The sequence below is a fragment of the Bos indicus x Bos taurus genome, chromosome 3 (genome assembly GCF_003369695.1).
Source record: "Bos indicus x Bos taurus breed Angus x Brahman F1 hybrid chromosome 3, Bos_hybrid_MaternalHap_v2.0, whole genome shotgun sequence".
NCBI classification, from domain to species: domain Eukaryota; kingdom Metazoa; phylum Chordata; class Mammalia; order Artiodactyla; family Bovidae; genus Bos; species Bos indicus x Bos taurus.
Window position 1 is genome coordinate 108,153,174 of NC_040078.1, and position 18,358 is coordinate 108,171,531.

Genomic DNA, 18,358 nt, shown 5'->3' on the forward strand with positions numbered 1-18,358 from the left:
AAGGCCAGCAAAGAGAGAGCCTGGTGGAAAAAGTCAAGTCATCTCTCCAGTAGCCTGTGACCATTATAACCTGTGGCTGAAAAGTAATTGCACGGTTGTAGTCTTTGCTCAGAAGCTAAGCTAGTGATGTTTATTTAGTCCTTGCTAACCTACATTGGGGGCTTCCCTGGTGACTCAGGGGTAAAGAATCCACCTGCCAGTGTAGGAGATGCAGGTTCTATGCCTGGATCAGGAAGATCCCCTGGAGAAGGAGAAGGCAACTCACTGCAGTATTCTTGCCTGGGAAATCTCATGGACGGAGGAGCCTGGTGGGCTACAGTCCATGGGGCCTCAAAGAGTCGGACACGACTGAGTGACTAAACAACAACAAGAGCTCAAGTTGGATTTGCACAGGGGGCAAATTGGATTTTGAGACCAGGGCTTACAGGTTTGTGGGGCCTGGGATGTGTTTTTAGAGATGCCTCTGCTTACGTGAATTGTTAAAGTCTATGGTGCTTTTTTCTAAAGCCATGAGATAGTGGGAAATGTTTTTTTTTTTTTTAAAGGAAGGAAGACAGAAAGGAAGGAAAGGACTAAGAAGCATGGCTATTTGATTTTCAAAAAAGTAACAGAACTGTTTGGGTTGGTTGCCATGTTGGAATAGGATAATGCTGGTGCCCTGGGCTATGGGTTTCTCTCAAGAGTTCTCTGCCCTGTGTGTGCTATGTATTTCGTTCCCTTTGGTCATAAGAGTCAAATCCAAACTCCACATGGCATTCAAAGTCTTACAGTTTGGCCTTAATACATATAATAAAAACCTATTCCTAATAAATTAAAACAATAAAATTATAGTTATACATAAAAATCGATTACTATTATAACTATTATTATCACTGGCAGTTAACATTTAGTAAACACTATGGGCCTTACCCAGTGCACAGAAAAGTTCTGTAAAAGGATGTCCATTTTTCACATGGAGAGACTAAGGCTCAGAGAGGGTAAGTGACTGTGAGAATAGAATTCAGGTCATCTGTTTGAATCTAATGCTTGAGCCCTAACCCTAACACTCTTCTTTTGTATCCCGTGATGCTTCTCAAACAAAACCTTGCATGTCTACTTATTTATACTACTTGTTATGACTTATTTCTGAGCATATCATGATGCCATGTCTCTGCGCTGGAATTATTTCCTCTGCCAGAAATGCTTTCTGCATGTCACCTTTTTCTGATAGTATAGTTTTTGATTAACTGCACAGACTCTTGACCCATATTCCCTGGGTTTGAATCCTGGCTGTACTGTTTATTAGCTGTGTGTTCTTGGGCAGGTTACTTACCCTCTCTGTGTTTATCTCAGTCTGTACAGTGGAGATAATAATGCCATCTACCTCATGGAGGAGTTGTGAAGATTAAGTATACATACGGAGGTTAAAACCATGCCTGACATGCAGTAAGCCTTAAGTATTTGCGATTAATATTATTCATGGTGATATTACTATCATTGTCATCGTTAACACAGTCTGACTTTGGGTCTGGGTAATTAGGTCCGGATGGCTCTGATTCCTTGTAAAGTGAATGAATCTCTTGCTAGTGTGTGTTGCCTTGTCTTAGACTCAGAGAGGCCGTGGGACGGCCCCCTGGTGGTGTGTACCCAGCATCAAGAAGCGTTAATCCTGCCTATGGGAACTGCCGAGTAATTTGCTCACATGGTTTTGCAGGGTCTTCAAGTGTGCTGGAAATGGAATGCCAGGGCCGGTGACTGAGGAGTTAGGGACACCACCTCCTAGACTTATCTAGTAGATGCTCAGAAAGGGGCAGGATATGATTGTCACCCACTAGTGACAGCCATACACACACACAGCCTGTGCAGACCAGGGTGGTACTTTGGCTTTGTCATCCAGACTGACTTAATCCTTCTCTCCATGTAGTACTTACTCCTAAGAGTTCATAGTTTCATTGAAGATGTTGTGCTCATGTTGGCAAAAGGGAGGCTGTGGAGTTCTGACTGTTAATGTCAACGGTGCTGTTTCCTGGGCTAGCTCTGTGTCGCTGGGCATGTCTGCTCCCTTTCTGGACCTCAGTATCCTTATTTGTAAAATGAGGCCAATAATCAGAAATAACACATGAAGCATGTAGTGCAAGCCTAGCTATTCATATTAGAGGGGACTCGGTAAATGAGCATCATCATTATCAAGGCCGAGGGGGATGAGGAGTGGCAAGGCAGAGGGAAGAGAACTAACCATTCCTGCGTATGTGCTGTGTACCTGGCATGGTGCGAGGTTCTTGACCTGTTTAGAATTTCATTTGTTTATTCTTTTGGCCTCTCTCCAAGTGTAGTGGTGTTATCATCATTTTACAAATGAGGAAACAAATGAAGTAGTTTGCTTGAGGTTTCCTGTGAGGTTATGGATGCAGCCGGTAAAATGGCCAGGTCATTTTATTCCAAAGCCCCATGGCTTTTCCAGAAACACTCAAATGACCCTTAAAATGCTAGACAAGTCATACAGACTGGAAGGCCTTCAGAATTGAGAGAAATGACTGCCGAGGGCTAGTGTGGTCGTGGAGAGCTTGGTGGTGGAGGAGTTGAGGCTGGACTTTGAGGAGAGGGGTCCAGAAGTCAGAGTGAGGACGACGTGCACGGGGAACCTGTCTGTTTATTAAATCGGCTGTCTCCAGGTGGCAGATGGGGAGAGAGCGCAGGACCAGTTTGCAAAGGGCCTCTCCTGTGCCAGTGCAACCAGCTTTGGACCTTCACCTGCAGGCAGTGGTGTAATACTGGAAGTTTTAGAGCAGGGAGAGATGAAATCAGATTTTAACCTGGCCAAGTCCAGAGATAAAACTGGCAGATCGCGTCAGGAGAAGCAGGAAGCTCTCTCGTTGGGAGGCTTTTGATGTAACAGGCGAGGGGAGGAGGCCTGGAGGAAGGCAGCGGTGAGAATGAAGAGGCGGGTGGCTGACCAGCCCTGGTGGCCCAAGGAGAGTGGTGAGCGAAGGGCGGGTTGGCAAACCAGGCTGAAGGGGAAATGATGGGGCTGTGACAGAAGGGAGAGCCCAGCGGAAGTCCAGAAGTCAAAGCTCAGCTTTACCTGGGACCCACCAGTGCGGAGACGTGAGCAGCAGAGGGCCTGATGCCAGGCACAGCTGGGTAGCTCTGTTTGGAACTGACTGTGATGGCCAATGATTCTCGGAGAAGAGAAGAGCCAGATCTAGAACTGCAGTGGCCAATGTGGTAACCCCTAGTCACATGTGGCTATTTAAATTTACTCTAGGGGTTTAAAATTAACAGTTCAGTTTCTCATTTTAACTGTTCAAGTGTAGCTAGTAGCTACTCTTTTGGGCGGTGCAGTTATAGAGCATTTCCATCATCTGTTGGATTGCACTGGTCTGGATCTTGGGAAAACCTGTGAAAAACTGGGGGACATGCAGGGGGAAACCAGGGCAAGAGGAGCAATTGAAATAAGAAATATTGTAGCTGCCTTTTGGGCAATTCTCAAAAGAAATAGAGTACTTGAATTTTGATTTGAATTTGCTGGTTTGACTTCTAGAGCCCCTCTGGTCATGCAGTGAGGGGTAGCTTCGATTAACCATAGGAAGCAGTCATAGGCAGATACTGTTATCTTTGTTCAGTTCAGGAAGCAGAAGCTTAGAGAAGTGAGATAACTTCTTCAAGGTCATAGAGCTAGTAAGTAGCAGGGCCAGAAATGGAACCAAGTCTGACTCCAAAGCCTCTCTCTCTTTATATGTGTGTGTGTGTGTGTGTGTGTGTGTATGTATATATATATATATATATATATATATATATAGTGCTTTGTACATATATGTACATGCTATGTACAAAGGCCAAAACCTTTGACTGTGTGGATCGCAACAAACTGTGGAAAATTCTTAAAGAGATGGGAATACCAGACCACCTTACCTGCCTCCTGAGACATCTGTATGCAGGTCAAGAAGCAACAGTTCGAACCAGACATGGAACAATGAACTGGTTCCAAATCAGGAAAGGAGTTCATCAAGCTTGTATATCGTTACCCTGCTTATTTAACTTATATGCAGAGTACATCGTGTGAAATGCCAGGGTGGATGAAGCACATGCTAGAATCAAAATTGCCAGGAGAAATATTAGTAACCTCAGGTATACAGATGACACCACCCTTATGGCAGAAAGCGAAGAGGAACTGAAGAGCCTCTTGATGAAAGTGAAAGAGGAGAGTGAAAAAGCTGGCTTAAAACTCAACTTTCAAAAAACTAAGATCATGGTATCCGGTCCCATCCTAGATGGGGAAACAAGGGAAACAATGAGAGACGTTATTTTTTTTTTTGGCTCCAAAATCACTGCAGATTGTAACTGCAGCCATGAAATTAAAAGATGCTTGCTCCTTGCAAGAAAAGCCTAGAAAGCATATTAAAAAGCAGAGACATTACTTTGCCGACAAAGCTGTATAGTCAAAGCTATGGTTTTTCCAGCAGTCATGTATGAATGTGAGAGTTGGACAATAAAGAAAGGTGAGCACTGAAAAATTGATGCTTTTGAACTGTGGTATTGGAGAAGACTCTTGAGAGTCTGTTGGACTGCAAGGAGATCCAACCAGTCTATCCTAAGGGAAATCAGTCCTTAATATTCATTGGAAGGACTGATGCTGAAGCTGAAGCTCCAATACAGAAATCAATCACTGGCTACCTGATGCAAAGAACTGACTCATTGGAAAAGACCCTGTTGCTGGGAAAGATTGAAGGCAGGAGGAGAAGGGGACGACAGAGCATGAGATAGCTGGGTGGCATCACCGACTCAGACATGAGTTTGAGCAAGCTCCAGGAGTTGGTGACGTACAGGAAAGCCTGGCGCACTGCAGTCCATGGGGTCACAAAGAGTCGGACACGACTGAGCGACTGAACTGACCTGTGCTGATGTACGTACATACTTCCCGGGTGGCGCTAGTGGTAAAGAGCCTGTTGGCTAACGCAGGTGAGGTAAGAGATGTGGGTTTGATCCCTAGGTGGGGATGATCCCCTGGAGAAGGAAGTGGCAACCCAGTCCAGTATTCATGCCTGCAAAATCCCACAGACAGAGGAGCCTGGCGGGCTACATACAGTCCATGGGGTCACAGAGAGTCAGACACGGCTGAGCAACTGAACTGAACATGTTTGTGTGTGTGTACTCAGCTGTGTCCAATTCTGTGCAACCCTATGGACTGTATCCTGCCAGGTTCCTCTGTCTGTGGGACCTTCCAGGCAAGAATACTGGAGTGGGTAGCCATTTCATACTCCAGGATGTATATATATAGTACTTATATATTTATAGTATCAAGTGAAGTGAAAGTCAGTCCCTCAGTCGTGTCTGACCCTTTACAACCCCATGGTGTACAGTCCATGGGATTCTCCAGGCCAGAGTACTGGAGTGGGTAGCCTTTCCCTTCTCCAGAGGATCTTTCCAACCCAGGGATTGAACCCAGGTCTCCCACATTGCGGATGGATTCAAGGGAAGCCCGTGTGTGTGTGTGTGTGTATACCAAAAAAATACATCTTATTTTATCTAACTTTGAAAGTACCTATAAGCAAAAAGAAAAAAAAATTACCATTGAGAAATAACTACTATTGACCTTCAGTGTATGCTTTTCAGACTTTCCCATGGGTATGTGTGCGTCTAAATAAATACATATATATGTATATTTATAAGCGTGGTATATATGTACAGAGACATGTTCCAGTCTTTTCTGATGCATGTAGGCCATGCTCTTAACTACCACCCTTAATCCTTTATCAGCATTTCTGAAGTCCTAAAAGCTCTGAAGATGGGAAAAAAAATTTTTTTCCCTAAGTTTGGCCCAAGCTCAATTTGGCAATTAAGACTTGTCTGAACTGCCAGGAAACTATTTATAGGCTTTATTTATCCCACTAAGCATTACTACTCATAAGTTGCACTAAGGAGATACTGAAGCGATTGATTTCTGGATGTTCCCTTGACTCTGCTGGGTGCTGTATAACGTACAACACAGATTATGTGTTACCTTTCTAAAATCCCCAAATTTTGAATTCCAAAATACACTTGGCCCCAAGGGTTTCAGATAAGGGACTGTGGATCTGTATTAGGTTATACTGCTGCTTTAAGAATTTTCCATAGTTTGTTGTGACCCACACAGTCAAAGGCTTTGGCATAGTCAATAAAGCAGATGTTTTTCTGGAACTCTCTTGCTTTTTTGATGATCCAGTAGATGTTGGCAATTTGATCTCCGGTTCCTCTGCCTTTTCTAAATCCAGCTTGAACATCTGAAAGTTCACGGTTCACATACTGTTGAAGCCTGGGTTGGAGAATTTTGAGCATTACTTTGCTAGCCTGTGAGATGAGTGCAATTGTGCAGTAGTTTGAACATTCTTTGGCATTGTCTTTCTTTGGAATTGGAATGAAAACTGACCTTTTCCAGTCCTGTGGCCACTGCTGAGTTTTCCAAATTTGCTGGCATTTTGACTGCAGCACTTTCACAGCATCCTCTTTCAGGATTTGAAATAGCTCAACTGGAATTCCATCACCTCCACTAGTTTGTTCTTAGTGGTGCTTCCTAAGGCCCACTTGACTTCACATTCCAGGATGTCTGGCTCTAGGTGAGTGATGAAGCTAAAGAGTCTCTTGATGAAAGTGAACGAGGATGGTAAAAAAGTTGGCTTAAAGCTCAGTATTCAGAAAACTAAGATCATGGCATCCAGTCCAGTCACTTCATGGCAAATAGATGGGGAAACGATGGAAACGGTGAGAGACTTTATTTTTGGGGAGCTCCAAAATCACTGCAGATGGTGACTGCAGCCTTGAAATTAAAAGACACTTGTTCCTTGGAAGAAAAGCTATGACTGACCTAGACAGCCGATTAAAAAGCAGAGACATTACTTTGCTAACAAAGGTTTATATAGTCAAAGCTGTGGTTTTTCCAGTAGTCACATATGGATGTGACAGTTGGACCATAAAGAAAACTGAGCACTGAAGAACTGATGCTTTTGAACCGTGATGTTGGAGAAGACTCTTGAGAGTCCCTTGGGCTGCAAGGAGATCCAATCAGTCCATCCTAAAGGAAATCAGTCCTGAATATTCATTGGAAGGACTGATGCTGAAGCTGAAGTTCCAATACTTTGGCCACCTGATGTGAAGAACTGACTCACTAGAAAAGACCCTGGTGCTGGGAAAGGTTAAAGATGGGAGGAGAAGGGGACGACAGAGGATGAGATGGTTGGATGGCATCACTGACTCAGTGGACATGAATTTGAGTAAGCTCCGGGTGTTGGTGATGGACAGGGAAGCCTGGTGTGCTGCAGTCCATGGGGTCGCAAAGAGCCAGACACGACTGAGCGACTGCACTGAACTGATACTGCTGGTTGGGCCAAAAAAGGTGCCCCCAGGAGCAGTGTTAGCTATTTAGGCAGGCGTGTGAGAGGGGTGTAGTTTCCGTAATATGAGCAGTGCACAGAATTCACATGAAAAATGGTAGTTCTGCACATCTAGGTCAAGCTGCAGTTATCTCTTGATTTACCTACTAGGAGGTTCTTACTTGGACAGGGTTTCAATTGTAGGTATGAAAGGACCATCAGAAAGCACCCAGAAAAAAAACACCCAGAAATTACTTTGATCTTAACCCTTGCCCTGAGGCTGTTTGTTCAGTATTTACTGACTGCCTGGTACATTTCATATGTTGTGGCAGGCCGGGATAGGGGTGTCCCAGATGCAGCATAAGAGGGTTCAGTCCCCAGGTCTGGAAGATCTCCTGGAGAAGGAAATGGCAACCCACTCCAGTAATCTTGCCTGGGAAATCTCATGGACAGAGGAGCTTGGCAGGCTGCATTCCATGGGGTCACAAAGACATTACTAAAGTGACTTAGCATGCATAGCATGCATGCATGGTAGGCTCGGGGCCACGGAGGAAAAACATCAGTCCCTGCTCCCAGAAGCTGCTGCTTTTGCTGCTGCTAAGTCGCTTCAGTCGTGTCTGACTCTGTGTGACCCCATAGATGGCAGCCCACCAGGCTCTGCCGTCTCTGGGATTCTCCAGGCAAGAACACTGAAGTGGGTTGCTATTTCCTTCTCCAGTGCATGAAAGTGAAAGTGAAGTCGCTCAGTCATGTCTGACTCTTTACAACCCCATGGACTGCAGCCTACTATGCTCCTCCGTCCAGTGGATTTTCCAGGCAAGAGTACTGGAGTGGGGTGCCATTGCCCTCTCTCCCAGAAGCGGAGATCTAGCTAAAGAAAAAAGATGGATGAAAAGAGTTAAAGGTGGTTACAATTCTTTTGTGATAAATAAATGCCTTAGAGGTGAGCACTAGATATGTAAGGAGGAGAGGGCCCCAGAGGGCTTTTCAAAGGAGATAACTCCTGAGCTGAGTTTGAAGTTTGCCACATGAAGGTGTGATGGGCTTCCCTGGTGGCTCAGAGGTTAAAGCGTCTGCCTCCAATGTGGGAGACCCGGGTTCGATCCCTGGGTCAGGAAGATCCCCTGGAGAAGGAAATGGTAATCCACTCCAGTATTCTTGCCTAGAGAATCCCATGGATGGAGAAGCCTGATGGGGTACAGTCCACGGGGTCACTGAGTCGGACACAACTGAGGGACTTCCCCTTCACATGAAGGTGTGTTTGAGGGGTGGTTAAGCTATACCAAGGATCAGGGGTGGGTTGGAGGCAACATTTAAAACGATAAATGTCACCCACCACCCTCGGCAGTGAAAGCGCAGAGTCCTAACCACTGGGTTACCCTTAAAAAGGTAAATGGTTTTGGTGTGACTGAATTACTGGGGTGAGAAAGAAGTGTTTGTTTTAAAATCTCTGTTTATTCACAAATCTTTTTTTAAGAATTATTTGTTTATTTATGGTTGTGCTGCATCTCTGTTGCTGAGCACAGGCTTTTTCTAGTTGAGGCGAGCAGATGTAACTTCCTTGTAAGTGCACGGGCTTCTCACTGCAGTAGCTTCTCTTGTTGCAGAGCGCAGGCTCTAGGCACACAGGCTTCTGTAGTTGTGGCACATGGGCCTTGTTGCCTCGCAGCATGTAGAATCTTCCCAGACCAGAGACTGAACCTGTGTCCCCTGCATTGATGAATGGATTTTAACCGCTAGACCATGAGGGAAGTCCCGAAAGGAATGGTTTGAGTCAGGGGGTGTGGAAGATGGGTCTGGAGAGGTAGTCTGGGGCTAATTATAAAGGTTCTTGTATGTAGTACTTAGAGCTTTGGGTTTTGTTATGAAGGTGTTAGAAGTTATTAAGCCCTGCTTAATAAAGACCTGCTCAGATCTGCATTTTCTTCTAGCAGCTGGCAGAATCCACTGGAGGGGATGAGAATGGCGGCAGGGAAATCCCTGAGTGTGCTTTCCAGGCATATTAAGGGCCTAAACTAAGGCATGGCAGTAGGGATGGGGAGACGGTCGGGTATAAAAATATTTAGGAGAGAGGATTTATAGGACTTTGGGAACATGGAAAGAGGAAAACAATCCAGGTGTCATCTGTTAGGTTGAGTGACAAGGGATTGGAGGTCTGAGGTTGGAAAAAGAGCAGAGAGGGAGTAGGGAAGCAGGAGAAGAGGAAGGGCAGGAAGCTGTGGCCAGAGAGGGAACCATGGGCTGTGTGATGGTGAACTTGGTAAAGAGCTGCTGACAGCCGACTTCCGTGCCAGATTCAGGAGAGAAGAGATTCCGAGAAGGCTGCCCTGTGGCTGGAAATTCCCCCAACGGTGCCTTAAAGTTTCCATACATGAAGTCATGAATGGTGACGTTCCAGTTCTTGCTGGACTGAGTCCTGAGAGAGATATTGGGTGGAGGGATCGACAAGATACAGGTCAGCAAGGTGGTTTCCCAGTCTGTACACTGCCTGCTCTGGATGGAAGTAGAGTCCACAGGGACAAACCACTTGTTCCCTGAAAGGTAGCCTGACGGAGTCCTCAGAAAGCACTGACATGCAGAAAGAGCCTAAGTGTTATTCTTAAGTTTGCCTTTGCATGTCATGAAGCTCTATGAGTTTTTCTTTTTTTTTAACTTTATAGATGAAGTAGACCCAAAGAGAGGAAGTAACACAGAAAGATGATGGTGGAGCTAGACTTCAACTTAAGTTTCCTAATGCTTACATTTAATACGTTGAGTACCTTTACTGCTCCAAGTCCCTGGAAAGTAGCATAAAGATGGCAAAGTCCTTATCTCATACAGCTTACATTTTAATGGGAATAGCATCCAATTGAAAAAAAATGAATACATATGTATAAGATTTGATATCAAATGAGATTAGTACTAAGCACAGTCTTGTCCTCCGGAAGCTTACAGGCTAATGGGGAGACGACACACAGCCATCAGGGCTATGACAGGAGAAGTACAGGGAGCTATGGGAACATCCCTGTCAGAGCATCTGAACCGGTCTGGGAGGAGTCGGAGAAGGCTTCTTAGAAGAAATGGCCTCTAAGATGTGCCGTACACCAGGGGTTGGCTAACTACAGTCCCCTGGGCCAGAGCTGCCTGCTGCCTGCTTTGGGATACAGCCCATGAACTAAGAATAGTTTCTACATTTTTAAATGTTTGAAAAGAACTAAAAGAAACTAATATTTTGCGACATGTGCAAATAACGCAGTATGTAAACTTCAGTGACCGTAAAGTTTTATTGGAATACTGCCATGCTTATAGCTGCTTTAACACTCTAATGGCAGAGTTGAACAGTGGCAGAGACTGTGAGGCCTGCAGCCAGGACATTAACCCTCTGGCTATTTACAGAAAAGGTTGTTTGCTAGCTCCTGGCCCCAGGATGAGTGGGAGTCAGCCGTGTAAAGCAGAGTGAGGAAGAAGGAAGTCTGCTTCCGATGGGATCGTTGTATAACTGCAGTAACTTTCGTGTACTTGGACTACAGCTTTCAAGGAGCTAGGGGGCTGTGGTGAGCGATATGGCTGGAGAGGTGGGCAGGAGCCAGACTGAGAAGACACTTGGCAGCTGTATTAAGGGGTTTGGATTTATCCAATGGGGAGCTTTTTAAAGGTGTTATATTATCAGATTTTCAAAAAATCCTCTGGCCACAGTGTGGAGATTAGATTAGAGAGGGTGGGGTGAGAGAGGAGGCAGGGAGATTAACTGAGGTCTCTCTCAGCTTGTTCCAAGGAATCGCTGGTAACCTAAACTAGTAGAGAGCTATTGGAGAATATATTGACTTGAGATGCAATTTAGGAAGCAGAATTGAAAGCCCTTGGTGATTGATTAGAGGCATTGAAATGTAATTATTTTCATGTTGCGAATGACTGTGTTTTCTTTCTCAACTCCAAAGTTGTTTTTTTTTCCTCCCATTGCTGTGAATGCATGGTTGACAAATCCATGTTTAGTAATAGTCTTCAGAGCAGAATTCCTTAGTGATGCTTCACGCCCACAGTGCTCCATGTACCTTGTGTATCGAAGCAGCATCTCTCTATGGCCTCTTCATGCAGTTCCCTGTTGACAAGGAATCTGGCTTTTAAGGAACAAAGAAGCAAGAAATTGGCAGATGAATTTTCCTTTTCTGGTTTCTCTTGGTTTGATAGCTTTCCCAAAATATTTCTTTGTTGCAAGTCCTCGGGCTCCTTGGTTTTCAGGGCAGTTTGTTGACAATGACAGGGACTACTCATGTTCTAGAGCACTTAGGCCCTCCCGGTTTTACTTCTCTCACCCTTGCCTTCTCTGTCCTTGAAGCTGAAGTCTCACTCACAGTAAATGGTAATAACGTCACTACATTATATTTCATGATATATTGTGTGGCTTTCAAAGTGCTTACTCACACGCCAGCTATTTGATCCCCACAATAAACCTGTGAGGAAGGCAGGACAGGTCAGATTACTGAGATCAGGGGACATTAGATGGTTGCCCAAAGTCAAAAGATTAAAAAACAGCAGAGCTGATGATACAACTTAGGTCTGCAGATTTCTTAGCTTTGTTCCTTCTGTAATGCATTCCATCTCCAAGAAAAGCGGGTCAGACTAGTCGGGAGAGTTGTGTTTTCAGCAGTAAAGACATCTGGATGAAATACCTCCCGCCACCACCGTGCCCCCCGCCCCCCCGCCCCCGTCCTGGCCCTGCTCTGTGGGAGCTTCATACAGACACTGGTAGGCCTTTCCTGTGCCTTCAAGCAATATGTAAAGCACCAGTCATTCCCAGACCGAAGTTTGAGCAGCTGTGGTCTGCATGGTAGAGCAGCAGTCCCTAACCTTTTGGCACCAGGGACCAATTTCATGGAAGACAGTTTTTCCAAGGGCCGGGGGTGGGGAGATGGTTTCTCCCCGCCCCCTGATGAGGCAAGTGCATTGCATTTATTGTGCACTTTATTTCTATTATCATTACATCAGCTCCACTTCAGTCATCAGGCACTAGACCCCAGAGGTTGGGGACCCCATATGAAAGCATGTATGTGTTTTCGTTCCTTCCCTCTCCCCACAGGTGGTTCTTCCTCTGACGAGCTGAGACCAAATGGGAAGGGCTTGCCTGTGGACCAAAGCTCCTGGGGTCAAAATAAACCAGAAAACTCGCTCTCAAGGTAACACAGCTCTCCCTTCACTTGTGCCTCTTGGGGCCGCGGTTTTCCTCACTGAAGAGCTGAGGCCACTACTGTGCATAATGTATGTTGTCCCACAGTCGCTGGCCTCGGACATGTTAGACTTTTATTGAGCATTTACTGTGTAATGTGCCACACATCATACACTTACATGGATTATCTTCCCTTAACCTAAGAGGTAGGTACCATTATTTGCTCTGTTTCACAAGTAGGGAAACAGGTGAAGAAGAGATGTTACATAACTCACCTACGACCCAGAGCTAGCAGGCGGCAGACCTAGGGTTCGAAACTGAAGTCTAAGCCTACCTTGGAAATGCAGATTAGAAACATTTGATTTCTCCTCCTCGTTTTTTAGAAGTTTCTTCACTCTGAAGATACTTCTTTTCCCCTCGTTTTTATTTACTCTTTTCTTTTTTCTAATGCCGTTATATTTAGTGTATACTCCAGTTCCCCCTACTGACCATAGCTGGAATCATCTGGTCAAGATAAAAGCTTCCATGTGTCTGGCTTCCCAGCTGGCTGAGACAGTAAAGAATCTGCCTGCAATGCAGGAGACCTGGCTTCCATCCCTGGGTTGGGAAGATCCTCTGGAGAAAGGAATGGCAACCCACTCCAGTACTCTTGCCTGGAGAAGCCCATGGACAGAGGAACCTGGTGCACTACAGTGCATGGGGTCACAAGGAGTTGGACACAGCTTAGCTACTAACACTTTCATTTAAATTATGCACCTAAATAGCAATGAACGATCCCTGCGTGATCACTCACCTAGAGCCAGACATCCTGGAACGTGAAGTCAAGTGGGCCTTAGAAAGCATCACTACGAACAAAGCTAGTGGAGGTGATGGAATTCCAGTTGAGCTATTTCAAATCCTGAAAGATGATGCTGTGAAAGTGCTGCACTCAATATGCCAGCAAATTTGGAAAACTCAGCAGTGGCCACAGGACTGGAAAAGGTCAGTTTTCATTCCAATCCCAAAGAAAAGCAATGCCAAATAATGCTCAAACTACTGCACAATTGCACTCATCTCACATACTAGTAAAGTAATGCTTAAAATTCTCCAAGCCAGGCTTCAGCAATACATGAACCACGAACTTCCAGATGTTCAAGCTGGTTTTAGAAAAGGCAGAGGAACCAGAGATCAAATTGCCAATATCCGCTGGATCATGGAAAAAGCAAGAGAATTCCAGAAAAACATCTATTTCTGCTTTATTGACTATGCCAAAGCCTTTGACTGTGTGGATCACAATAAACTGTGGGAAAATTCTGAAAGAGATGGGAATACCAGACCACCTGACCTGTCTCTTGAGAAATTTGTATGCAGGTCAGGAAGCAACAGTTAGAACTGGACATGGAACTACAGACTGGTTCCAAATAGGAAAAGGAGTACGTCAAGGCTGTATACTGTCACCCTGCTTATTTAACTTCTATGCAGAGTACATTGGAGAAGGCAATGGCACCGGACTCCAGTACTCTTGCCTGGAAAATCCCATGGACGGAGGAGCCTGGTAGGCGGCAGTCCATGGGGTCGCACAGAGTCGGACACGACTGAGCGACTTCACTTTCACTTTTCACTTTCATGCATTGGAGAAGGAAATGGCAACCCACTCCAGTGTTCTTGCCTGGAGAATCCCAGGGACTGGGAAGCCTGGTGGGCTGCCGTCTATGGGGTCGCACAGAGTCGGACACGACTGAAGTGACTTAGCAGCAGCAGCAGCAGAGTACATCATGAGAAACGCTGGGCTGGAAGAAGCACAAGCTGGAATCAGGATTGCCAGGAGAAATATCAATAACCTCAGCTATGCAGATGACACCACCCTTATGGCAGAAAGTGAAGAGGAACTAAAAAGCCTCTTGATAAAAGTGAATGAGGAGAGTGAAAGAGTTGGCTTAAAGCTCAACATTCAGAAAACGAAGATCATGTCATCTGGTCCCATCACTTCATGGGAAATAGATGGGGAAACAGTGGAAACAGTGTCAGACTTTATTTTTTGGGGCTCCAAAATCACTGCAGATGGTGATTGCAGCCATGAAATTAAAAGACGCTTACTCCTTAGAAGGAAAGTTATGACCAACCTAGATAGCATATTGAAAAGCAGAGACATTACTTTGCCAACAAAGGTCCATCTAGTCAAGGCTATGGTTTTTCCAGTGGTCATGTATGGATGTGAGAGTTGGACTGTGAAGAAAGCTGAGCGCCGAAGAATTGATGCTTTTGAACTGTGGTGTTGGAGAAGACTCTTGAGAGTCCCTTGGACTGCAAGGAGATCCAACCAGTCCATTCTGAAGGAGATCAGCCCTGGGATTTCTTTGGAAGGAATGATGCTAAAGCTGAAACTCTAGTACTGTGGCCACCTCATGCGAAGAGTTGACTCATTGGAAAAGACTCTGATGCTGGGAGGGTTTGGGGGCAGGAGGAGAAGGGGACGACAGAGGATGAGATGGCTGGATGGCATCACCAACTCGATGGACATGAGTTTGAGTGAACTCCGGGAGTTGGTGATGGACAGGGAGGCCTAGTGTGCTGTGATTCATGGGGTCGCAAAGAGTCTGACATGACTGAGCGACTGAACTGAACTGAACTGAACTGACTGAAACCTATCATTCTCAGCTCACTTTTGAGTCTTCCTGATACATATAGATGCATTTTTACATAGCCTTTATTAGTATGTGGGAGAAGGCAATGGCACCCCACTCCAGTACTTTTGCCTGGAAAATCCCATGGATGGAGGAGCCTGGTAGGCTGCAGTCCATGGGGTCGCTAAGAGTCAGACACGACTGAGCGACTTCACTTTCACTTTTCAGTTTCATGCACTGGAGAAGGAAATGGCAACCCACTCTGGTGTTCTTGCCTGGAGAATCCCAGGGACCGGGGAGCCTGGTGGGCTGCCGTCTATGGGGTCGCACAGAGTCGGACACGACTGAAGCGACTTAGCAGTAGCAGTATTAGTATGTATTAATACATGACCATCAAGCACTTAAATGGCATTTATTCAGTGTCAGAAATTGTCTCAAGTGTTTTATATATCTTAGTTGGTTAAGTAATTTCAACAAAAGGTTTTTGAGCATTAGGATTCTTTTATATAAATATGTTAAATTTCCCTTAACTTTATATTTATTTTTCTTTAACCTTAAATGTTGGCATTTGAATAATTTTTAGTATGGCTATGAAAACTACACAAATAATAATAAAATATAAATTTTTACTGCTTTTCTCTTTTATTACAGATTATTCCTGTGGAGTAGAGACCCAGTAGAATTATCGAGTCAAAAGATCTAGACAGTTGTAGAGTCTTGTTATGTGAGACCCAGAGTCCAGAAAGAGCACTGTGTAAACTGAGTTCTAACGCACAGTCTGCCACCGTCCAGCCTCATGAGTCATTCACGGTGCTGGGTCTCATTTTTCTCATTTGAAAAATGAAGAGTTAGATTAGATTATCTTCCAGGTTTCCTTCTGGTCTGAGATTCTATAAAGTTAATATTTCTGGACCAGTGTATATAATCAACAGCATATAAGGGGCTTCCCTGGTGGTCCAGTGGTTAATACTCTGCATCTTCACTGCAGGGGGCTTGGGTTCGATTCCCTGGTCAGGGAAGTAAGATCCTGCATGTCGTGTGATGTGGCCAAAAAAAATATGATAAAAACTTTTTTTCTCTCTCTTTTTTTAATCCCCCTTTTTTTTAGGCACATGGGCTTAGTTGCTCCACAGCGTGTAGGATCTTCCCGGATCGGGGATCAAATCGGGGTCTCGTGCATTGGCAGACAGATTCTTTGCCACTGAGCCACCAGGGAAGCCCTGATAAACACTTTCTACAAAAACTTTTGTTTTGTTTGTTTTTCTAGACAGAACAAGTCCAAATCTGAAATAAGCAACATGGTTCGCTCCTCCACTATCACGGTATCAGACAAGGCTCACATTTTATCCATGCAGAAGTTTGGACTGCGAGATACAATTGTGAAATCACATCTAATACAGAAAGAAGAGGATTATACCTACATCCAGAACTTCAGGTAGCTCACTGGATCTTAGACTGTTTCCACAGCAAAGTGATCGCTCAGCTCTCTGAAACAGAAGCTTCCTCTGTACCCTACAGAGTCACTCCCATCATTTTCTGAATGAGTGATTCCTTTCACTCTTCCTTGGCAGGCATTTATTCTGTGCCTTTTCGGGCCAGGCATCGTGGGAGGTGTGGTGTGGTGGGAATGACACAATTTGCAGCAAACAGTTGCAGAGATATTTGAAGATAGCCCTGTGTGGAAGAAGGAGAGAGATCTTGATTTTTGGTTATGCCTCTGTGTATCTCTTGGTCATGTGGGGCCTTTGAAGAAAGTTGTTTGAATTTAAATTAATCACATGAAGTTAGTGACTGGTGATCTTTTTAGACAAAATGACTGAAAGTTCCATGAATAAAGGGTGCAGGTTTGCCAGGTCTTTTTAAATCACTGCACTGGGACTATAAGACAAAGTCATGTTGCTTCTAGAGATCAAGATACGAATTGTCTTAGGGAGTTTGGGATGGACATGTACACACTGTTATACTTGAAACAGATAACCCACAAGGACCTGCTGTATGGCACATGGAACTCTGCTCAATGTTATGTGGCAGCCGGGATGGGAGGGGAGTTGGGGGAGAATGGATGTATGCATATGTGTGACTGAGTTCCCTTGCTGCTTACCTGAAACTATCACAGCATTGTTAATCGGCTATACCCCAATACAAAATAAAAAGTCTCCAAAAAATTTAAAAAAAAATCGAACAACAGAAAAAACCCCAGTGAATTATCTGAACACTGGTATTGCTTTCTTTCCAAAAGTAGTTGCCGGGATACTTCTCTTTTCATTTCAGTAGCACGCACAGTACATAGTCATTTTGTGGATTGTGGCTCTCTAATTGCTATTAAAGCTAAGTAGAAATGTTCAAAGTGGGTCTCTACTGTCTGAAGTTATCACAAAAGCAACAAATGTCATGGCAGACTGCAGGTCACCCCTTGGTGCCACAGTCACTTGTCTAGGACAGCTGTGACATTTCTTAAGTCTTCAAATTCCAGCCCAGAGAAACTGAAACCTGCCAGAATCAGCATCCAGCGCTCTCCCTGTCATGTCCATAGTCCTCCCAAGTGACCAGTTGATTGTCTTTGGCAACAGATTTTTTGTAGGAACGTACAATGTGAACGGACAGTCCCCTAAGGAGTGCCTCCGGCCCTGGCTCAGCCACGATACCCAGGCCCCAGATGTGTACTGTGTGGGGTGAGTGCTTCTCTTCTCGTTGTCTCTGCATTTTCCAGAATGTGTAGCTGTGGTTGAAGGGATGGGGGCATGAATCTGTAACTGAGACTTCGCAGCAGGTGAAGGGATTGAAAAACGAGCATATGCTCAATAACAGCTGCTCCTCTGTTCTGTGTGCTTCCTCATAGTAAACAGATTTCTGGCACTATTAAAGTGATGTGCTTGGCACTGGAATGCTAATAGTTAATTTTGAGTGCAACCCTGTGTTAAAAGCATGCACCTTGAACTGAATTTTATTACTTAGACATTCAATGCTTTGTTGGTTACAAAGCAAAAATATCTTTTGTGAGGGAAAGAAGGTTAAAAGGGAAAAAAAAAGGCCCCATCCAAGGACTTCCTTGGTGGTCCAGTGGCTAAGACCCTGTGCTCCGATGCAGGGGGCCTAGGTTCAATCCCTGGTCAAAGGACTGGATCCTGCAGGCCACCTTGAAGATCCTTCGTGCCACAACTGAGACCTGAAAGTGAAAGTGAAAGTCACTCAGTCGTGTCCAACTCTTTGTGACCCCATGGACTATACAGTCCATGGAATTCTCCAGGCCAGAATACTGGAGTGGGTAGTCTTTCCCTTCTGCAGGG

The 18,358-nt window shown here is 44.9% G+C and overlaps 1 protein-coding gene across 4 annotated transcripts in view; it reads left to right on the forward strand.

Moving 5' to 3' along the window:
* INPP5B (inositol polyphosphate-5-phosphatase B) overlaps positions 1 to 18,358 on the forward strand; it is a 54,823-nt gene that overhangs the window by 15,852 nt on the left and 20,613 nt on the right. For 3 of the 4 annotated variants that reach the window (XM_027537772.1, XM_027537773.1, XM_027537774.1), the window contains 3 exons: positions 12,382 to 12,478; positions 16,339 to 16,506; positions 17,642 to 17,743. In XM_027537772.1, coding sequence (XP_027393573.1) covers positions 12,382 to 12,478; positions 16,339 to 16,506; positions 17,642 to 17,743 — 367 coding nt within the window. The remainder of the gene's footprint in view (positions 1 to 12,381; positions 12,479 to 16,338; positions 16,507 to 17,641; positions 17,744 to 18,358) is intronic. The other variant, XM_027537775.1, reaches the window with a different exon arrangement.